The sequence below is a fragment of the Maylandia zebra genome, linkage group LG16 (assembly GCF_041146795.1).
Source record: "Maylandia zebra isolate NMK-2024a linkage group LG16, Mzebra_GT3a, whole genome shotgun sequence".
Taxonomy (NCBI): Eukaryota; Metazoa; Chordata; class Actinopteri; order Cichliformes; family Cichlidae; genus Maylandia; species Maylandia zebra.
In genome coordinates this window covers 23,450,596-23,465,429 of record NC_135182.1, presented here as the reverse complement: position 1 = coordinate 23,465,429, position 14,834 = coordinate 23,450,596, and the positions used below count along the sequence as shown (strand labels likewise).

The 14,834-nt window shown below is 39.8% G+C and overlaps 1 protein-coding gene across 2 annotated transcripts; it reads right to left on the bottom strand.

Annotated features, from left to right (window-relative positions):
* Positions 1–537: 537 nt before the first annotated feature.
* Positions 538–14,658, bottom strand: sona (SON DNA and RNA binding protein a). 2 transcript variants are annotated; one of them, XM_012920292.3, is made up of 10 exons: positions 14,500–14,658; positions 12,243–12,338; positions 10,120–10,327; positions 8,850–8,923; positions 6,927–8,738; positions 6,344–6,731; positions 5,666–6,189; positions 5,000–5,487; positions 4,443–4,534; positions 538–2,411 (listed from the first exon to the last, which is right to left on the bottom strand). In XM_012920292.3, exons 2-9 carry the CDS (start codon positions 12,268–12,270, stop codon positions 4,460–4,462), a joined length of 3,597 nt encoding a protein of 1,198 aa, XP_012775746.1. In that variant the 5' UTR covers positions 12,271–12,338; positions 14,500–14,658; the 3' UTR covers positions 538–2,411; positions 4,443–4,459. The 2 variants fall into 2 exon arrangements, with proteins under 2 accessions (XP_012775746.1, XP_014263758.1); XM_014408272.4 differs by lacking the exon at positions 14,500–14,658 and adding an exon at positions 14,278–14,383.
* Between the last annotated feature and the right edge of the window lie 176 nt (positions 14,659–14,834).

Here is a 14,834-nt window from a genome sequence, read left to right as displayed (position 1 = left end):
TTGAGCAGTGCATTGTTTCAGAGTTTGGAGAATTTAATTCATTAAGGGCGGTTCTTACCATGCAATACAAGACACAAAATCAATTTCTTTAAACAATGTCATCTACTTATGCATCCAAGTGTTCACATCGCTTTGCCAAATAGTAGTACTAGTATCCATTCGTTTTTCTACATATCCAAAACCTCTAGCTTAAGTATGAACAAGATGTGTTAAATCCACTTCAAATCACCCATCATGCCAGTGTATCGCCACACACCTTTAAAATCACAACGGAAAATTTCTTCACACAAACACTATAAACTGTGGATAATTTTTTTTTAAAATTTATTTATTGCGATGCATGTTAGTACAGCACAGCTTGCAGCTGAAAATGCACGCACCCTCTATGGGAAGCTTTACTAGTTAATATTTATACTAATTCTTGTAATATTCAAAATAATGTTTTGTAATGATGATGATGTCACTGGAAATTTCTCCAGAAATTAAGATCCACATAAAAATGACTAATGTCAACAAAGAACAGGAGATCAGAAGTACTTATCGTTGAGGTTTTTAATAATCATCGACACATTTATGTACAAAGCAAGCGATGTAATATTCAAATGACCAAAAAAGAAAAAGAAAAAATCCTAAAATGCATCACCTTGTTTTTTTCTTTCATTAAAATAGCTACCTCAGGGATCAAGTCAACCGAATAAGTCTTGTTAAAACTTTCAGATTCCCTCCAACAGTTAAACAGCCCTGGGCATGGGAGGAAGACAAAGCCAGATGGATTCAGGAATATTCCTCCCTCTAATGAAAACAAATGAATTATGAGTGCAAGATTTTTGTAAAACCAGCAAAAAAAAAAAAAAGAAGAAGAAGAAGAAGAAGAAGCTCGTCCCTGTCAGTTTTCCCAAGAGCACCAAGTTTGTCTTTGTTCTTCAGTTAGGGACAAATTAATTCTATGAAACATGTTTTCCCGGCCCACATAATACAGGATAATGTAATAGCATTTACATGGAAAGCAAATATTAAATGTGATGAAATTAAATCAAAAGGGTTTGTTGGGCGTTTCATGTTTGCACGATACACTTTTCTTGATATCAATTCACTTGTATTTGCCACCTGAGTACAAGACGTGTACATTTCAAGCAGCTACAGTTCTTTCTTCAAAACAAGCATATTGAGAGAAATAACCTGATTGTCAAATACACAAAAACAGAGCATCGTCAACTCATTCTACAGTATTAACCATGCGCTAACCCCAGCTCAGTACAATACAACCATACCTTTCTTGGTACTGACATGCCATGTCTGCCTCTTAAAAAAAAGGCCCATAAACACAAACAACTGACATTTAAATGTGTAAACTAAAAACCTGATAAACCTGTACTGATGAACTCTATGAATATGCACCCCTCTTTTTTCTCATCAGGAAACCTTCTCAACCGTTTCTGCCTGTGATCTAAATATAGGATATTCACCACTTGTCTTAAGTACCTCTAAGACAGCCCATCAATCTCGACTGCTTGTCATGCCTGACAAATGGCACTTGTTGCCATACTGATGGAAAAATAAACTCCCCTTTCAAAATTTGAAGCAAAACATGTTCCTAAGTTCAAAACATCCCAACAAAGCCCAAATGAAAGACCAGGACAGAATCAAAGATCAGCTTGGTGCTATAAAAACAGGGGGGAGGGGGAGAACACCCAGGGCAGTACAAACTGAATTAGTCATGTTTAGTGAAATGAAATTCTTTTTTTCATTGCCACAATTCAAGCACTCTTTTTTTTTGGCAACCTATATATTCAAATGACTCTTTCCTTCAAAAGAACCTGTGGTTACTCACACACCCTGGAGATCCAAGCTTATTAAAACACGTGAGGATCTACTATCTCTACCTTAATATGCATTATTTATTTATAAAATCAGGGACTAGAGATAACCGAGGGAAAAATACAGCAGAACAAGGAAACAGTCTCCACTGAACACAATTCTTAAGAAAGCATGAAGGTAAAACAAATGTAGAGAAATTTGGAGGCAGTTTACAAAAACACTTGCGCCACTAGTTTGGTTTGTTTCCTCTTCAGTCTTTACAACAGTGACTGCTTGCATAAGCAGAAACACTGAGGTGTTGGTGGTGTAAGTCACTATGTACAAACACACACGCACACACACACAGTACAGTCGTCCAACTGTTGCACGCCCCAGAGTCCCCAGTTTTCTCAGTGGCATCACAGGTGGAAGTCTGGTTGTATCTCACTCCTACAAACCGGGGAGCAGAGTGGGCAGTGGCCAGTACTCCTATGTTGTGTATGACAACTACAGTGCTCCTCCACTCAACCAAGTCATCTGTCTAACAGAGAGAAAAGTCCTTTTGGGGGGGAAAAGACAAAAAATGTTTTCCTTCAGTCCTTCGAGGGAAGAGGCTGTATAGAGACAAAGACAGAGGAAAATATAAATGTATGGTATTTTGTCTAGTTTGAATAATCGACAAAAATCACAAAACTGATTAAATGATCACCATCTATGCACAAAAACAGGGCTGTAATGTGCATTTATTTTTTCTGAATTATTTGGTTTGGTATAGCTGTTCTCAGGTCCGTATACCCTGTGAGCTTAAACTATAATAGCTCTACTGATGTTGACGTGCTTGTGTTCTAAATTAGTACTAATATTAGAGGGGGGCGCTCCACTCAAGGCGTTTTGGCAGTGCACAAGTTGTTGTCCACCAGCTATAGACTAAAAGCTGCATGCCTTTCCAGGCTAATGTATGACCTAGTGCCTAAATATTTGCATGAACAAAAATAACATATTTAGAGGTCTCCGTTGCTATGGGGAACACAAATGGTGTCATTTACAAGAACAAAAGTAAAATTTATATTTTCAACTGTCAGATGAGCAGCTATAATAGTAAATGTGCAATTTTAAAGCTGAAATTGCAGTTGGCTTTAGTGATTTAGTAATGTAGTTACCGTAAAACAAAGAACTTGTGAACTCTTTGGAATTGCCAAGATTTTAAAGTGATTACTTGTAAATGAGGCCTGACTTCATCACAATTATGGACAAACAATCAGCCCACACTAATCACAGCAAACAGTCAGATAAAAACCAGACACATTATTCATTATCACTTTTAAAATGTTTATAATTTCAAAGAGTTTACAAGTCATTCCTTAGAAAATAATGAATGCTACACCTTTCTGAATGTACAACACGGACACTTCACATTTGATGGGCTATAACTTTGTGTCATTCAATTATATAAAAATTAAATTTAAAAAGTTTATTTGATGGAGCCTAATGACTAAGCTGCTGAAAGGTGTTGCAGCACATAGCAGAATGAGGAACCTACAGGAGAATAATGTATAATTTATGAAATTAATATAAAGACTAGGGCTGCCACGATTACTATCAAAATCGTCGAAGACTAATTTAATAGTCGACGTGTCGTTGGAAGCTTTGTAAGATCCCAAAAGACGCAGGAATAAGTAGTAGGATTTAAGAGTGTAATAACGGACTGAAACAGAAGATGGCAGCATTGCATGTACAAGGACGCCAGCTGCCATTAAACGCTGAAGAAGAAGAAACTGTGTCCCAGAATTCATAGCGCGGCCCATCGCAGCCCTGCTCAGTTTCCAACAATGGCGGCAGCTAGTTAATTTTAATATTACTCTTATTATTCTTTCTGGGTCACAAAATAAATGTTTAACATATTTTCAGACGAGAATGTAGCTGTGTAAACTTCAAACATCTGCTCAGTTTATCAGACACCACATATTTTCAAAAGCGCTCCGTTTTCGGAGACGTCTGTTACCCACTAGCTCATTAGCTAGCCGAGGTTCAAGGCTCACTAGAGCCGGTGAGAACACCGGACTTCCGGCAAATCGTTTTCAAACCCACCGCTGTCTTTCGCTACTCAGGTTAAACATATATAAGTCACTTAGATAACTTAAAAATGTTATTGTTTGGCTTTTTTCAGTATTTTATTTGTCCCTGAGTAAATCTGAGGCTGAGATTAAAGTTATAGTTTTTACACAGCTGAATAAACGTCAAGCAGACAACTGATTACGGTATCAGAAGTGTGAGACGCTCAAGAATATACTCCAGTGTCCTGTTATATTTTAGATAGCAAGGAGCAGACGGCTGAGTTTATTAAACTCCACCGAAACAATCTGCAAACTTCATTAAAATTTAATAAACTATCATCCTGTCTTTATTTTTAGTTAGCACATACCTTAAACACTTAAAACTGTAAGCTAATGATTGTTATATAAGAGCAGATGCATGCTGGTGCAATAAGCTGTACGTTTTACATTCAATGGATGCATGATCTGATTAGTCGACTAATCGCAAAAATAATCGGTGACTAGTCGACTATCAAAATAATCGTTTGTGGCAGCCCTAATAAAGACGAAGGTACAGACTAATATAGAAATGAAATAAAGACAGACATTTACCTTGAGGGTTGGGGTGTTTAGCTTTCATCATCTGAGACATGTGGTTTAGCAGTGGCCATCTCCTCCTTGCTATTTGCTATCATCTTACACTTCTACAAAAAAAAACAAAACAAAAAAAAAACATCAGGTAAAGAATGGTCCATACTTTACATATATGAACCATTACAGAAATGTTATGGGGTTCAAAAGTAGAAAACACAAGCAAAAGAAATTCCATTGTGTTCTTTGCATGGTGACAAACAACTTCACCTCAATATAAATGAACCCTGAAAAACATTATGTCACTATGTCAAATATTTAATATTCTAACTGCTTTCAATTTGCACTTACTGTGATTTGTTTTAGATGGCTATATCCAACACATTATTCTTTCAATAGACATAAACCTACTCAAATAAAAAGATAAATGTACTAAAGCCTTGAACGATTTAAAAAAATTAATAAATAAAAACAAAAACAAAAAAAAAAAAAACACTGCACTACAATATTTTCTGTTCCACATGATTTCAGAAAAACAGCAACGTCAATCAAAATCTGAAGCAAAACCACACGTTTACCTCAGTAAGCTCTTTGATGGTATGTATGTTAGCCTGTTGAGTGACTTTCCTCTTGGCTTCCTCGATGTGGTCCAGGTTAAGAGATGGTGTTGGTGGGACAAGGCACGGGGGAGGCTTGTTAGTTATTGTAGGAAGTGGAGCAAGGGGAGGCATGGCCGCCAGGGCACCCATGTTGGTCAAGGCAGCGGTCATAGTAGCTGCTGTCATACTTGCCACAGCAGCACTCATAGTGATGTTTGACATGCTGGGTATTCCCGGAATATTTGGTAACCCCATTGGACCAATGTTGGGCATATTCGGCATGTTTGGCATTCCCATGCCCATTGGAAGGGGCAAAGGTAAAGGTAAGGAGATGGGGGAAGGAGATGGAGTAGGCAGAGGGAGCTGAAGGATGGCTTTTGGTCGAAGACTCTCAGGAATTGGAACCCCGGCCTTGGCACACATGGCAGCAGCATTAGCCTTGGCTATCTCGAGCAACTGATCCTTATCTGAGGAAAGGAGGGTAAAAGATTGACAGAATGAGGGGAAACACATTAGGGCAAAGGAAGCTTAGATAAAGCAAATGGAATTAAGAAACAAAACCTCTTGCATATGTGGAGCACAAAAAGAAAAATCACGTAAACGCGTTGCATAAATGTTTAGAAATATGACATCAAAATGTCTTACCCAGATCAGTCAGCCGTGGAGGAGTCTTGCTGGTGCTGCGTCGTGTCCGGGAACCTGAGCGACGTTGTTTGCGGAGGATGAGAACTGGAGAGTGGCTAGGTTCCCTCTTCCACCTGTCTCGTCTGTCAAAGGATCGACTGCGAAATACTGGGCGCCTCCCTCGACCCCTCGACCTTGACCTGCGTCTACGATCCGGTGAACGAGATCTGGATCGCCTGCTTCTATCTCCTGATCTGGACCTTTTTCTGCGGCCAGTGGAGCGACTCTTAGAGCGCTTACTCCTTTCTGTGGACTTCCTCCTTCCTCTGGGATTTGGTGAGTGTGAACGAGATCGCCTCCTGCGGGTTGCAGAACGGGACTTGGACCGGCGCGTTTTGGTTCGTGACTTGGACCGTGAGCGCTTGCGTCGCGTGGCAGACCGTGACCTTGATCTCCGACGACGTGCAGGGCTCCGAGATTTGGACCGCCGCTTCTTCCTCTCTGATGGAGAAACAGATTCTCTTTTCTTCACTGGAGACTTGGACCTAAGGGAAGGTAAATGATAAGACTGATAACCGTACACTGTACTCACATTTAATATCTGTACACAGTCCAACAGTTTAACAACTACAGAACAAGCAAGAGGGAGAGATTTCTCTCGTTTACTATTTTGGTATCATGTAATACCACAAAACAAACCTGGACAGTTTTCTTCTGGATGTAGACTTTGATGCTGAACGCCGAGGTGATGAAGTTGAACGAGAAAGTTTTCTGTGCTCCGCAGGTGAGGGAGATGGGGAAAGCTGCTTTTTCTGTACTTCTGGAGATGCTGAACGTGAGGAGCTTCTCTGGCTTTTGGATCCCGTTTTAACTGGAGATTCCACTTCCTCATCTGAGCCTTCCGAACAATCTGACCCATCCGTGCCAGTGCCAGGCTCTTGAGAAACAGACCTGGACCTGGAAACATCTCCCCCTTTTTGAGGAGAATCTGAACTTGTCTGATTAACAAGTTCATCCTGCAACTTTTCTGAAGAATTCCCAATTTCAGAGCTGGAAGATGTTGCTGGGAGTACTGGCTTCCAAGCACCTGCAACGTCAATGACATATCATATGAAGATATGCACATTTGCATAAACTAAACCAATCAATCAATTAAATGATTGATTACTTGAATCTAATGGGCAATACATGAATTGGGACACTTATATGAAGATAAAAACATCTGGAGAAAAACATTGGTTTCAATGGCTTACTTAAATATTTTGAAGGGAAAAGGTCTCACCTTCTGTAGCTGCAAGTCCTCCATTTTCCCCAGCAACCTTAAGCAAGGGGGGCTTCTTCTGTTTAACTGGGGAAGGAGATGTGGATCTGGCTGGAGATGAGCTGTCAGAAAGCCCACCACTTGACTCAGACCTAGACCTGCAGTCGGCAGACTCAGATTTAGACTTTGATCTTCTTCCACTCTTCCTCGGAGTTTTGGACCTCCTTTTGCTAGGCGGTGGTGAATGTGACTTTAACCGGTGTCTTCGAGTCAATGAGCGAGACCTAGACCGTCTACTAGACCGTGGTGGTGAACGGTTTCTCTTAGCAGGGGAACGAGAGCGCCTTCTGACTGGAGATCGGGATTTAGACCGCCGTCTGGAGGGAGGGGTCCTGGATTTTGTTCGTTTGCGGGGACTCCTGGATCTGGAGCGACGACTGCGCTTAAGCACTACAATAGAACGTGACCGAGTTCGTCTGCTCCTGCGGACCGACCGAGATCTTGAACGACGGGATCTGGGGAGTGGTGATCGCTTGCGCCGAGACAAGGATCGACTCCTGGAGCGTCTCCCTCCAGTACGTCTTGCTGGTGATCGTGATCTGGAGCGGCCAAAGGGACGTCTGGATCTAGAGTGGGAGCGGCGTGGTCTAGTGATTGAACGTGACAGCGAACGTCTGCCAACTCCACCCCCACGGCGAGGTGAGCGGGTCCTGGAGTGCCGCGTGCCTCCACGGGAACGAGACTTTGACCTTCGACTTCTCCTCGGAGACCGAGATAGAGATGGTGACCTCCGCCTGTCACGTTTAGGGGACCGTGATATCTTTCTTTTTGGAGACGGAGAAGGATGACGACGCTTTGGGGAAACAGATAGGGAACTCCTCCGCCGTTTCGGAGACCTGGACTTCCTTGGAGACTTTGACACTTTCTTTTTAGGGGTGACAGAGTGAGAAGTAGATCGGGACCGACGGCTTACTCTTTTCGGAGACTTGCGGGGGGGAGACAGTGACTTCGTCTGGGATTTAGGGGTCTCGGAGCGGGACCGAGAACGGGCGTGCTTTATAGGAGTTGCAGATCGTTTTCCCTTTGAGGTTGACCTGGAATGGGTTCTTGACCGTTCTTTCACTAATGATGTTGTCTGAGACTCCTGCCTGCTGGGACTACGTGATGGTGACCGACTTGGGCCTGACTCACTCTTCTTTATTTCTACGGTTCTGGAAGGTGAAGGAGAATTACGCAATTCATCCTCCGTGACTTTCGCCCCTTGAATTGAATTTGTCTGATCTTTCAGTACTGGGTCATCTCTTTGAGCAGCACCTTCCTGTTTTGGGATTATGTCAGGCAATTCCTGGGCATGGCTGAATGTACCATCTCCCTGACTGCACTCTGTTTTAACTGTTGCCATCTGGACTGCCTCTTCCTGGTCTACAGGGGGTGATCTCATAGGCTTCTCCTCCAATTCATTAATGTTACTGTCCTGCGCCTCAGTTGTGGGCACATCGATATCTGATGTCTCTTCTTTTTTGACTCCAAGCAATTCAGATTTCTGCTCAATGATGGGAAGGGGTTTCTCCTCCCCTCGTTTGCCTTTTGGAACCAGTCTGGATACTGGTTCTTTGAGGTCAGATGCCACAGCTGGAGAGTATTTACCACCACCAGATGCTTTGCCTCCTTCACCTTCAGAGTCTGAACCTGAGGCAGAGCTGCTTTCAGAAGGGGAGCGAGATGGGGATTTCCTTTCCTGCTTTTCATCTTTCTTTCTCTTTTTTTTCTTCTTTTTAGCTGCATGCCTTTTTTGTTTTTTGGATTTTGTCTCTCCCTCTGTATCAATACGATCTGAAGAAAATCACAATTTAGAAAGAAAAAGAAGACAAAAAAAAAAAGTTGACATTACACCATTGCTTTTTAAGCAATTATCAATTATAGCCATGTCTGACTTTCTCCTACCTGTAATTGGATCCTTTTTGCTTTCTTCCTTGATTCCTTGGTCTCCAACTCCTGCAGCTGCTGCCAGTCTGGCACTAAAAATACAACAAAAACTAAGTTAAAGAGATTTTTCTTTGTTAATCTGCTAAAAAAAAAAAATTAACACACTTGAAACAAAAAAATTCAGCTAATCTATCAAAAAAGGTTCACAGACAGTGAAAATTTATTGAAATAGCACACTGGGTTGATTCAGAATTCATTAAGTCTTTAGTCAAAGGCAAAACCTGCTACTTTTATGCGCAGATGTATAGATCTGTTAACTGGCTTTGAAGTGGAGGTCAGCCTAATTGCAACCATGGGCTCATTTAGACAAAACTGATTTGTCATGAGTGTTTTAAAAGAGATGCAGACAGTCATGCAATTTCAATTGAATGAATGGTACCAACAAAAGAAAGATACAACATGTAGACATAGACCTTTAGGAAATTCAGATAATGTGCACGTGTCTGTTCTGCACCACGGTTTAGAGAGGACACAGATCATTGGTTGTTGAGGTAGCTGATTAAATGTTGTGATTCCTCTCAAACTGCTCATCAAAAGAGAACAGATCCATCAAAAATCTTTATAATTCGTGCAGTCTGTGCCCAACAAAAAAGGCACCTTGTGACTTTTCTTAGAAAAGCTTCCCATTTAATATAGGCCTTTTTTAAAACAACTTCAACTTTTATATTATTTTAGTGGTTTACAATTTCAGTTATTTCTACTTGCATTAAAAAGAAAAAAGAAAAATGCAACGTCTATGTGTTGTTTTAGTCAGATTACATTTGTCTACAATTATGACTTACATAATGAACAATCACATCTTCATTTCATTTATTTATTTCACACTTGGTACAACAGATCAAACAAACAAACCACACTTTCTATCAATAAAGCACTACAACCATGTGTGAAAAGGAGCAGGAAGAAGAAAATATTCTTATTAAAATTTAAGATTGCAAATAATTTCCAATGGTTTGAATACAGGATTTTCCTTGGTCAAATGTAGGCCTTCAAGGCACAAGAGTAAGCATGAATCAGTCCATGTACAGTAACGGCAAAGAGTCAACTACAGAAATCTAAGCACTTCTGAATAACAAAACTGATTATTTTGTTTTGGAAAATGAAACTTTTATTAATCAATTGCTTTTGTATGCAAGAAAAAAAATCCTAAATATTAAGTAATGTACAATTTTTACTGTGCCAACTTATCAAGTCTCACATTTAGTTTAGAATTTTAAATTTTTCCAACCTGGCTCTGGTGGTCCTGACAGGTCTCGGTGGAGGTGGAGGCTCAACATCAGACTCTGCACCAGATTCTGAACTACTCTCCTTCTCGCCCTTCCTCCGCCTCTTCTTCTTCTTGCTCTTGTGTTTTCTGTGTTTCTTGTTTTTCTTGTGGGAAGGCTCAAGCTCTTCCTTGGCATTCATGTCATCTTTCTCAGGTGCCTCCCCCTCACCTGCACAGGGAATCCAATATTTCAAATTACACAAGTCTTTGACAAACAGAAAAGGAAAAATCTACAGCAAGCAGATACCATTTAGTTCTGTACGGTTCATCTAGTTTATAGTGTAATGTTGTGAGCAAGCTGTTATGAGATAGTTTACAGATATTGGTTAGCACCAGCATTAGGGTTGGGTCATATCATACCGTTCACGGTAATACCGGTATAATGTCGGGCAACGATAATAAAATGAAATATTGCAATAGAATATGGGTAAAACTTACTGACAATACCCAGAGAACCATGTTGGGTAATTTACCACTTTTCATGTATAGTTGTTTTTTTTTTTTTTTTTGGTAAGGCAAGAGCACCCAGTAGGAAGGGTGATGGCCACACACTCTGTGAATTCACTCAACAATTACCTGCGTAATTCGAACACTTTTGTAACAAAACATCACACAGACTTTGTGCTCCAAACTGGACTTTGTGTCCACGGAGCTGGTATCTTGAATATCCTGTTCAATATCAAATCCAACACTGGGTGAAAACAGTTCAAGAGAAAACTAGAACCATCTAGAGAGAGGGATAACTGTAACCAACTCTGTACATGGTTCTGGGGAATGCCAGATGGTGTTCAAGAGCGCTGGTCAAACATAATGAAGCATGAGATATTCTGAATGTTCAGTCTGTTTTGATAACCTTCTTCAGCCAGTTTCAAGCATCTAGTAGATGGGATGAGCAGCTGATCAATGATACTGACAGAACAGCAGGCAGCAAAACCTGTGCCCAAACAACTACATCATTCCCAACAGGCTTTAAGGTTGTGTTTCCCATACACTTGGAATACAAGGATTGACATCTCATTCACAATTTAGTTTTCACTGGCAATCACAGCCCACCCAAACAACTATCAAATTACAGTGCATACCTAGATAGTAGCTTTACCTGTTTGAGAGAATACTAGATCTAATTATTGGTAATTATTTTACCCAAGATGAAAAAACGACTTTTTGGCAGCTGCAGTGGCGTTTGGTTCTACATTTTCCTGTTTGTACAATGTAAACACATTTTTACTAATCAGATGCCTGCTTATTGTTTATTAGTGATAGGTAAACAGCTCTGATCAATACTACCACCACCTGGCACTAATAGGACATTACATCTTACACAGCATTGCAAAAGAACAATATTTTCAGACGGAACAGTCATGTAAACCATTACTTTTTTTTTTGTATTTTAATAATTTAATCACTATTGTAACTGTAACTTCGGTCATTGCTGTGCTTTTTTTTGGAAGTCGAATTTCCCAGAGGAACCCACCCGAGGGATTAATAAAGTTCTATCTTATCTTATCTATTCAAATATTCAACAATGATCGTATTTGTGTCCATGCCTAATAACAAGCAGTGTTTCCAGTGAGTCACTCTCGTTCTGAACAGATCATTATTTGTTGGGAAAATAACTAATTAACTGTAAACAGACTAATTAATCATTTAGTTATCTTCATGTCAATGGGCTTGCTATGTGCAAAGGGAAGTAAAGAGCTTTACACAAAGAGAGGAGCATATGGTGAAACAGAAAAACACAAGGTGAAATGAAGACCAGAGGAGAGAAACTAGCACAAATACTGTGGTTTATCCATCCCAAAAATGAATACTAAAAGGCATCCGCAATCATGCAGTGAGACCAGTTCAGCATGGAGCTTTACAGAAATTAAAAGCAACTTGATATTTTTTTGTACATTTATTTTAAATCTCACATAAATTAGAGATAACAATAAATATAAGTTATATTTTATTCATTTCACATAAATTTACTGAGGCACATACTTACACTTTAACACTGAAATCTGTGGGGCAAAAACAAACTTAAACAAAATGAGTCAAATCTGAACAGATTCGGACCTCTTTGGGGCTTGTGCATCGCTTACCTGAGGGGATGTCCACTGCACACTCCATTATGCTGTTATGCTGATCTTGTAAAAGATTATTTCAATGTCACTGTTGTGCTGTTCCCTCTCTCAACTCTAGGGAGAGAAAAAGGTAATTTAACTTGAGCAACAAACGGATGCCATACCAACAGAAGTATAGATTCACCATACTTTAGTATACATTTTGGTAACGCTACTGAAACTGCTAATATTTCCTCAAACTACATGTAAGGATGAAAACTTTCTACTGATTTGGAGCAAAACAGTAATCATTGGTTGTTATGAGTCAACCACTGTTGATGACTAAATACCATTTAAGTGGTATTCACGTATCTAATAAAAAAAACAGCCCGATCTAATTGGTTTTAAATGTCGTGGGAGAAATATTCTTAATGCCTAACATGAGTCTGAAGAAAAATTTGTTTTACTACACTTGTGTTTTATTTGCCCCTGCAATTATCCAAAGGTACAAAAACTGCCCCAAAGTAATCAGTAGGGCTGTGATTAAAGCTGCTCTGTTTTTCTAAAACAAAAGAAAAAAAAAAAAAAAAGACAGTGTACTCTACCCAGTCCCCATGGCAAGCCAACTTAATGCTCCCTCACAAATAATATAGCCATGGTGCGATTAATACTGATTTTGATTTTACCAAAACAAATGAATTATTTGAGAATAGCCTTCTACTAGGAAACTAAGGTAGCTCATCTATGAAAAAGGATATAAACCAGTACATCAAAATCAGACAATATTCTGAAAGAAAAACAGAATAGCTTGGCCTATATTTAATCACAAGTTTTACTGTGAAACAACAACAGACCATCAAACGGCCATCTTCCTACATTTCTCTAATTTTTAAAAAGACTGACGTTTAACACTTAAGTCCCTTGTCTTGAGCAGCAACTTCCATATTAAAACTGGTATATTTCTGGAAAATTATCAATTAACACTCTTCAAGATTACTCTGGAAATAAACAATGAAGTATCAACCAGAAAAATCAACATAGATAACACAGATTTAGCAGATGAGTATCCTTTAATATTTACATGTCCAAAGAACAAAACATCGCTCTTTTATTCCGCTACTGAAGAAAGTAGTTTTCTAGCACTTCCAGTAATATGTCTACTATAAGCCAATATCATAACCCATTTAGCACATAATAACCAGAATCAGGTAGTTTACCCTTGCCGTCTACCACACAAAGGTGAATCTGAAATGTGAAGGCAAACATATTTCAAAAGTATTCAACAGTGTAACTTAGCCACGTAGTTTTAAGCAATAATGCTTCGTTAGCCAAAATCTAAGATCAACGGACATCTTAAGTAACATCTAAAAAACGATTCTATAAATCTTTTACAATCAGGTCCCAATTGCTTATTTGAGGATTTTAATTCGGTTTTTTCTTTCCATTAAACTCTGCACATTACTCACGGACGAAGTGGTTTTGTAACGCTAAAGCTTTAACAAAGCCATCAGTAGTCCTTGCCAGCATGGATACATAACCTGCGAAAAGGACCAATGCTCACAAACATTATTAATAACGCCAATTTCGGGACGTAAAGGCTTCACTTAAGGATAAATTCAGAACTGGTTACTTCAACGAAAACAAAGACGATACTACGCTAAGATGCACACGGTGTTAAATAGCTAACACGTTTAGTGGACATTACGTTTCTCTATTAAAGCTAAGGCTAACGCCAGAGAACACATTATTTTTGGATTCAGTTACCTTGAGCTAGTTTAGCTGGCCTTTCAGCAACAGATATATTATAATACAGTTTTGATTAACTGCGAAATACAACCCTCCTGTACTCGCAGACCAAAAGCTAAATGAATGGCGAAAACAAGGGACACAAAGTTTCAAACTGCGACAGTTCGTTAACACGTTAGATAAGCCGCTGTCGGGCCTGCGCAGCTAAAGCTAACGTTCATTCACAGATGACTGCAGCTGGTTGCTGCTAGTTAACGTTAGCTTACTTTTAAAGAACAATAATTCCGATGTTTGTCAAACTATTATTCCCTTTAACCTAAACGCTTACCAGCTAGGCAACACGAAAGCAGTAAAAGACAACTATACTGCCTGCACACCTCGGCCTCAATGTCGGCTCATTGCCCGCTTGCTCTCCAGCGAGGACATTACCGCTAGCCATAGCATGCTCGTTAGCTTAGTTTGCTAATCACTTGGCTGCTACTTCTTTCAACAAAACAGATTAGTTCGTTCGTTCGTTCATCATACAGCCCTTTCAGTGACGCAAACTTACTGTGTTAATGTTGGATGGCTGCGCTTCCCGCGTAGAGGATGCCAAATGAATGCAAATTGCCCGAAGCTAAGAAGTCACTGAATATGCTAACCGTAGTCGTTAGCCAACTAGATGCCCCGCCATGATGGGGAAGGTATCCCAACATGCCATGCTCCGCGGGTTTGAATGGCGGCGTCACTGTCTCCTAGGCAACTCCAAGCGCAGCCAAATGCATTAAAACTTGACATGTTTATATCTCGGTGTTTTCCTATTTATTAATTACTTTAGCTTGCAATGCAAAAAACCCTATATAGCCATATCGTGTACATAAGTGGTGGTGTGGAAATTTAGTCCAC